Source organism: Vombatus ursinus, unplaced genomic scaffold, assembly GCF_900497805.2.
Source record: "Vombatus ursinus unplaced genomic scaffold, bare-nosed wombat genome assembly UNPS02014774.1, whole genome shotgun sequence".
NCBI lineage: Eukaryota > Metazoa > Chordata > Mammalia > Diprotodontia > Vombatidae > Vombatus > Vombatus ursinus.
In genome coordinates, this window is record NW_020954552.1 from 20,484,734 (window position 1) to 20,493,475 (window position 8,742).

Genomic DNA, 8,742 nt, shown 5'->3' on the forward strand with positions numbered 1-8,742 from the left:
AAAGACATTTTCTGGAAAGGGAGCTTTGCTACAATTCTACCAGGAAACTCGTAGTGACGAAAAGCTCCTTTTAGAATGGAGAAGTAAATGAAAGGATCTTTCCTCCTGCATTGTTTCTCACCAAGATGATGGGTTTCTTTTGTTTCCCAAGTGTGTTCTTTCTCCCCTTGGCAGGGACCGCTTTTAATTTCTTTAGGAAGTCAGGAGAAGGAATAAAGTGCTCTGGAACACAGCAGGTGCTCAGTAAATATTGACTGACCAAAAAAAGGGGGGGGGGTGCTAGATGTTAATGAAGACATTACCTAGATAAATTAATGAGGAGGTAAGGTCTGAGAGAGAGAAGGGGAGACTGGAAACAGTCTTTTTTTTTAACGTACAAGAAAAACGATCTATCAAAAATTAATATCTATCTCCTTACCAAATTAACAAGTGTGATAGAAATGTCCTTATCTTCTCTCCAAAACTCTTTTTATAAAGGGTTGTCAGTATTTCTTTGACAGCTATAGTTGGGGTTTGGGAAATAGTGAGGTTTTGGGGGGAATTTTTTGTTGTTTTGTGACCAAATATTCTCCTAAAGAGACTGAAGGATCATTAGACTACACTCCAAAGCTTAGAGGAAGTATGTTTTCTGTAAGAAAAGGAGGGATAAGAGAGACAGAAGAAAAGGAGTGGAAGCAATTTAATAATACTTTATATTTTATGGGCTCTATATTTTATGAAGCATGTTCATAGATACTTTTATTTTCACAGAACTTTATGTGAGACCTGTGGAAATTGAACTACAAAGTTAATTTGAACCCAAACTCCTGCCTTTTTTTTTTCTTAAAAAAAAAAAGCTGTGAGCATATTTGTAGTTCATTTTCTGACATTTTTCCCCTCCACAATCTTTCATGTTAACAGGGTATGTCTGTCAATGTCATTTTCACTTAAGTGAAATTCGTCAAGTAATAAGTTAAGTGAGAATGTTCCTTTTTAAGTGTCAGGTTATTTAACAGTAAACTTTCACAGTGGACTTTAGAGAAAATTAATTCCTTTCCATTTACTGCCTGAAAATCTCATGTTTTAGTCCTATTCAAATCAGGAGTGTGATCCTGTTGGTGATGTTGAAAGCAAAAGTTCCTTGGCAATTATGAAGAGATGATCTGTGTGGCAAATCAGGTCCTGCTCTATCTAGATTCCCCTTTTCTCTCTCCTATGTAGAGAGTTTCATCATTTTGTTACTCTTAACTTTCCAGTTATTTGACGGACCCAAGTACTAGCAGTTACAGTTAGACCTGGTCCCTGGGTAGAGAAGGTCCTATACATTGGGAAGCAGTATTTGTATTACTCTGTGAATTATGTAGCACATGCTGGAAGAGTTTATTTAGTATACAAAGACAAACAATGCCTTTGTTGTATATGTAGACAACATATTATTACAATACAATGCATTTTATTTTATCTATGTTCTACTTAAGTCAGAAAAGATTCTCCTTATTCGTAGTATCTTACATAGTTGGAAATGCCTCCTGCTGAAGATGATACCTATTTCTCAGAGTAAACTGGACTCTTCATCTTAACTTTTAAATTCTTCCAGCTTTAACTAAAGCTCCCAATATTTACTGTCTGATTTCTCCACTGAAGAGGCCTAAGATAGCCACATTCGTGACTTTTTATTTGGGTCCAGAACAAAACAACCCAAACCACAGCACACACAAAAAAATGAAGACAGAGACCACAATGAAGGGGAGTACATAGTTGTGTTTTGATCTTTGAAAAAATTCCTTCTCCCCAGGAATCTCCCCAGTCATCAGTCCTCAGTTAGAGGAGAAGAAAGAAGAAGAGAGGAGAGGAGAGGAGAAGGGAGAAATGAGATGAAGGAAGGAGAGACGGAGGGAGAAAGGGAAAAAGAGAGAAAAGAAGAAAAAGATGCTATTGGGTTTTCTTACAGTACACAATACAACTGACTTGGTACCTGAGAGCCATCCCACTAGTGCCAATGTAAACTGTTCTGCAGGCTTCTACAAGAAAGCAACAACTTAGTAACAGCACAGTAATTCTTATCCCCAAGACTACCCTATTGAACAAAAGTTTAGAAACAAAACCAGCTTAGCTTCTGGTTCTGTTTGGCTGTGGAGAATCCAGAGGAGTAGTCCAGAGAAGTCAGAGGTGGGGAAAAAAGACAGGCAGGGAATGTAAGGTTTCATCTTCAGTGGTAACTATTACAGTTTGGGACTCTGGAGGAGTTGTCTGCCTAAGTCCCAGTCTGTGTGCAATGGCCTTCCTCCTGCAAGACAGGGCTACATGCATCACATATACAGTATTCAGGGGCAGTGGAAAATTAAAGCCCTGGGGTGGGGGGACTTCTCAAGAAGAGCTTTTCCCCCCACATTTCTTTCCAAAGGAAATCAGGTGACAAAGTCTTAAACACCTTTATTTTTCCAGAGATCAGTTCCCTTCCAGGTAAAAGGCCTCTCTTCAATCCAGAGTCTTTAGAAGTAAAGAGGATTTCTGGGTCAATGTGGGAGCTAAGTCCCTGAAGACTGGCAAGCAATAAGATGACAAGCTGAAAGGGTGGAAGAGGGAAGCAAGTAGCTAGCTACCAGTGGGAAAGATGTGGAGGTGCATGGGAATCGCCATAGCAGAAGACAGTAGAGAGCTTATCACAGAGACATCTTACCAAGAACTCTGCAAAGCCCCTTAGCCTGATAAGTGCTGAGAGTCCCAATCTGGGGACTTTGTTTATCAGAGAACCATTTAGTAGTTCCAAGGTGGGTCACATATTTATTAAAGATGATGCAGTAGCAAAAGAAATTAGAAAAGGAATGTTGGAAAATGCAGAGCTGTACGGAACTGACAGAAGTGAAAGCTTCTGAGAGAATTTGCTTGTGGAACTATTTTTACCCAACAGCTCTAAAATGAGTTTGAGGCTAGGCATGGGTGAGAAAAGGGGGCTCAGGCATTTCAAAGTGTGAAAAAAATATCATTCTAAATAAACACCTATTCTAAAGTAGTGATTTCCAAACAATTGGAAAGCTGGGTGCCACTTTAATAGAAGAATAAGTAGAAGACAAAGATGAAGATGATGGTGATGATGATGGCAATGACAAAAACAATGAACACAGTAGTGGCTGCTGGGTAATGAGTTTCTTCCACTGTTCATTATGGCCACCCTCATATTGCCTTTTATTCGAACATTCTAGAACACTGTGGATACTTTACAAGCACGATTATGATATCCTATCAATTAAAAATTGATAACTAGTAGCAATCAATAGTTTTCCAGGGAAGGTACAGGGGAATAGTTCTTTTGCTGAATTATAACATCTCACCTCCTTGATAAAGGAACAGAAAAGTTCAGAGTAGAATGAGTCAAAAATTAAAAGGGGTGGCCTGAAACTGTTTAAAAACGGGAAAGATGTGATGTGAGGAGAGCTAATGTGAAAAATGAATTCATTTAGGAGAGTATAAGGCCCAAAGTGCCCTACCAGCTGGTCATGATCAGATTCTCCAACTCTGTCAACTGTAATATTATCTGAAACTGTGGAAGTATTTATTGCGGGAGATGAAGGAACCAGATTTTACACCAAACATATTTACACATTTGCATTTGTGGCCTTATAAACACACCATGTTACACTGGCCATAACATCAAACACATTTACCAACCAAAGGCATATGCACAATTACCAAGTCCTAGAGGATGAGAGAAGGCAAATGGCAACTTAAGGAGTATGTCTGTTTGTGTTTGTGACCTTGCTCTGCTGGCTGAAGAACCAATGAATGGGGGACATAGGGAAGGATTCTGTTTTCCTCTTGTCCTCTGCCCCTTGACCTGGTCCAGTCCTGGCCCAAATACAAGGGTCAAGATGACCCTTAATATCCTAACTGGGCTTCAGTCAGCCCTGCAGTCACCCCATTGGGAGGACCTCTGGCCAATTCAGGATTAGGAGGTCTTGCTAAAGTGAACTGTAAGATATTTGTTCTAAATTGCCTCAGGTTTTCTCTGACAGTAACAGAAACAGGTACAAACAAAATATTCAGAAAAGGTGAAGAGTTGTTGCATTAGTTAAATAAAGCACTTCAGACACACAAATCATAGTGGGGAATCACTGCATTTCAACAGCAAAGCCAGACCCTCCAGCAAGAGTAGCAGCAGAAACAGCAACAGTGGTGGCTGCAACTCCAAAGTAGGTCCTCAGCTAAGCTAGGAAATCAAAGCCATAAGGGCCCAAAAAGGGAAAACAGAAAAAAGTATAGACTCAAATCTCTAGCTGACAGACAACCTTTAACAAATGACACTGAGTGACTATTACATCAAAACAATCACCTCCCCAATTCTCTCAGAAGACAGACATAGGAGAGGAAATGGGAAAAGTCCAAGGAAAGTAAAAAGCCTTTTTCTCAGGAGGAAAAGACCATTGTTTACCCCAATTACACTGGAAGTACTTTGATAATAAATACATCAGAAGTTACAGTTCCATCAGCAAAAACTTTCAGTGTCAAAGTTCCCTCTGTGTGGTGGGGGGGGGGAGTGCTGAGAAGAGATGAACAACCATACAGACTGCTCAGCCGATAAAAAATGGGAAAGGACATCACGTATTTCCTTCCTTGGATCTTTTTGTAACTTTTCGCTCACATTCTTTCTGTCTCCATTTTTAAGAGGAAAGGGGATGGGTGTTAAGTACACCGATAGAGTATTGAGTAGCAATGACTTCTCATTTTAAAGAAATAATTATACAATATAGAAAAAGAAATCGAGGAAGAAACTTTCCTAGGTCGTGACACCATGTGTGGCATAAAGAGCAATTCAATCCATAAGGGTTTCATTATGCTAGCAATAGATAACATTTGGCTAAATCTAGCTCTAGATTAGATCTCCGCCTTACACCAGCACCATAAATTGAGAAGTTCCTTTTTGTGTGGTCCATCTTGGGGAACTGATTGGACCTTCAGTCCCTATATATTCCTCTCCCTTATTAACAGCAATTCCCTCCCAATTCAGTTCATTTGTTTTGGAGCTTTACCGGGATATGATGGAGATGGAAAAACAAGAAGGGGGAAAAAAAGAGCCGGGTTAATGAGTTGTGGTAAATCCACACTTTGTAGTGGGGAGGAGGAGAGAGTGACCAATGTTTGTTCAATTGGTTTATTTTTAGAGGTCCTGCCGATTTGTGAAGTCTTGTTCAACTAGGCTTCATCCTTACAAACACACAAACATCCTTCTGTTTGCCTTCAAAGAAAAGGGGACATAGCGCTGGATTTGCATGCGAATGAAGAGCCCTGGCGCAGAGATGTTGTTAGCCCCATCAAAGGCTGCGGGGCTCTGCGGCCGGCCGGCCTTTGTTTCAGCACCTGCTAGGCCAGCCCAGCCTGACCGCTGGCCGCACACTACGGGCACACGGCTCAGGGATTTGGGCCCGCACTGTCCTGCAGGGTTTAGAAAGCCGATGGCAGAATCAAAAACCTGGAAGATAGAATTGCTGAACCGGCATAATGCAAAACCGTAACAGATAGTTGTACTGGTGAGAATCATTATTTGCATTTTCATTTCCGAATAGAGTAGAAGATATTAAAGGCAACCCATCTCTGAGTCATGTAGGCACCCTTCAGCCTGGTGTACTGCATTACTGTAAACACCTTTTCTCTCTGTTGCCACAGGAAAAAATGTGAGGCCAAGCCGTTCTTGTGAGTCTGGAGAGATGTATTTTAACAGGGATAAGTTTGTCTTTCTCAACGCCTCTTTGCCGTTTCTTTAAAGGGACAAAAACCAGGAAAAATGCAATACTTTTTGAGGCCTAAGAATAAGGTCAGGATTTAGCTTGCCGTTCCATACTTTCAGAACATCTACACAGAATCTATATATGAAGACAATATTTTGTTCTTTACCCTTTCGGTAATTACTTTCAGATCTAAATTTCGGATCTTTCACTGCCAGTAATTTGTATATCTTTAAAAGTATGCCTCCACTAACTTGTCACTCTGAGCTAGCATCTGTGATATAGTCCATAAACCATTTTAAACTTCTTCTGAGTCTGAATTACTTGGCCTTTTATGGGGGAGGGGAGAAGAGGAAAATGATGGTCTTTAGAATATTTTAAACTTGCATCTACTTATTCTCAGATTCATATTATTTATTTTAAAATATTGTTCAGCTTTTTCTCAACTATCCCTGGGAACAAAGGTTGAATTGCCTTCTTAAGAGTGTTTATACATGAGTAATCATTTTATTTTGTCTCTGTTTGGGTAGAAAAGGGACAGGAATCTCAATAATGAATATAATAATTGCAAGATTTTACCCTTCCAGCATAATTTGACTTCAAAATGGAAACTTTTTAACAGTCTGCATACAGATCACAGTGGAGACCAAATCTGCAAATCTTTATAATATGTGCTTATATTTGTAGTGTAAAAAGATCGGATTTGTTGACTTGGCCTCAGCTGTACTATATATTGTTAAATATGTAAATACATTTAGATGTATGTCCTAACCTATTACATACCCTAAATTTAGAATTACAATCTCTGTAAAAAAAATTCGCTTAAAGTACAGACTTATATTTTCAGTGAATTAGAAATTAGCTGCTTTAAGACTACATTTTTAGAATATTTAAAACTATCTTAATTTTGAGAATCACTTATGCCTTAAATATTAGTTCAATGAAACATTTCATGAATTTTATTTGGAAGTTTTTTTCAGTTGAGTATATGCTAACTTAAAGTTATATTTATCTTTTAAGTACATGGGGATTTAAACACCTGTTTTAAAATTTCATACTCTTTCCATCTTAAAAAGAATTGCATTTTAAAATATATCATTTTGTGCAAATGTAAAGCTTTAATACATTTTAAAATAATATTTAAATGAAAAATTATTTTCAACAGCACTTTGTTTTGTACATAAAGCAAAGAGAACATCTACATTGTAGATATTTAAAACTTTTTCTCTTTATAAAATGTTTAAAACTAATTATTGTCTTGCTTTTCACTACTGTTGCAGTATTATTGGAGATTACATTTTTATTATAGACACAGAACTGCATAGTATTGTGCTGAAAAGTGAATAGAAGTTATTCACCTTAGAGAGTAAAGTCCAAAATTAGAGGTAATGGTCCCATACCTTCTCTTAAAGTAACTATTTTAAACTTTTTGAAGACTAAATATGATCAAGTCAATTAAAATATACTCCCAGAAAACATTATTTTCTACTTCATTTGTAGGAACATTTCAAAATTATTTCTTATCACCTTTTCTTTCTTCTTTTCCCATAGCTTGACTGAGAAAGAAAAGTCATAATAGGACCTTTTGATGACTCTCTTGGAAATTCATATTTTTTTATTCTATTGCACATTAAACGTTCATATTAAGATAGAACTTTTTTAACAGAAAAGGGGGAAAAAAACTAAGAAGGGGGACAAGTCCAAGCAATTTTTTTGGTAGATTTTCTTTGAAAATTAAAAATTTTTATTTCCAAAAAAGTGTAAAAATCTTACATTAGAATGGTACAATAATAGTTGCCAGTAAATTTTACAATATTCCTTTTAAAGAATACGCATTCAGTACAAAATAAAAATTCAATAAGTCTATTATGATACAAAACACAGGTTAGGATAAGAAATGATAATCTTGACTTTTTTCTTCCGTGTAAACATGTTAATCATTTTTTTCCTTTTATAAAAAAAGTACACCAGATAAGTGTCCTCAGATGAAAAAGTATTGCTTTGCTGCTGTCCCTCAGGACCTCTATTATTATTTTTCCTTATTATTAATCTTCTGTACATTATTGATTTTGAACCCTCGGACCTGAGAATCTCGAAACCGCAAAAGGGCTCAGAGATTTATTTTATTAATATTAATAATAATAATTAAGAAATCCGAACAACCAAAAAAAAAAAAAAGCAACCACCTTCCAAACACGGATACTGCCACCAACCCTCAATCCATCCATCCACATGGTTTCTGCTGCTGCAGCATAGGATTGATTTTGCATAAATAGTGGGCATCAGGAGGGGAGCCCGGTCTGCCGCCGAAAACACGCGGTCTCGCTGGGGTGGGAGTGGGGGTGGGGGTTCCACGGAGGCCAAGGTGACTGTAGGGGGAGGGGTGGGAACAAAACGCAAACCCCAAACCCCGACCAAGTCAGGAAAGTAAGAAGGACCCCGATATCCTACCTTCTTTTTTTTCCCCCTCAAAATCGGTTTGTTTGGTCTTTTAAAGCAAAAGAAAGCTACCAACCATTAACAGTTCGAAATCCTAGCGGTCAAGGTCTCCACGCTGGACAGGGCCGTCCCCGGGTGCAGCGTCCCCAGCGCGGCCGAGGACGACGAGGCTGCGGCGGCGGCGGCGGCGGCGGCCACTAGGGAGCGGGTGAGCGCGGCTGCGGGCACCACGGCCGCCTGCACCGCGCAGCTGCCCCCGGGCGCGGCGGGCGAGGGCGACAGCGGCGACGACGACGAAGACGACGACGACGACGACGCGGCGGCGGCGGCGGCCTGGGCGGCCCGGGCGGCGGCGGCGGCGGCGGCGGGGCCCAGGCTGCCCCCGATGATGCTCTCGATGGAGAAGGGCGAGCGCGCCAGGCCCGGGCCGGCTCCCGGCTTGGCCGCCGCCTGCAGCGAGCCCGCCAGGCCCGGGCCCAGCGGGGGCGGCGGGTAGCTGAAGGCGGTCCTGGCCAGCTCGGCCGCCGCCCCGTGGGCGGGTGGCGGAGGCGAGTGCGGGTGTGGGTGCGAGTGGTGGTGGGCGGCCGCCGCAGGGTGCGGGTGG

General features: G+C 40.4%; 1 protein-coding gene across 1 annotated transcript in view; it reads right to left on the bottom strand.

Annotated features, from left to right (window-relative positions):
* Positions 1-7,887: 7,887 nt before the first annotated feature.
* The window catches only part of FOXD1 (forkhead box D1), a 2,121-nt gene continuing 1,266 nt past the window's right edge, over positions 7,888-8,742 (bottom strand). Inside the window, 1 exon segment of the mRNA XM_027864328.1 lies at positions 7,888-8,731. Coding sequence (XP_027720129.1) covers positions 8,217-8,731 — 515 coding nt within the window. The 3' untranslated portion in view covers positions 7,888-8,216.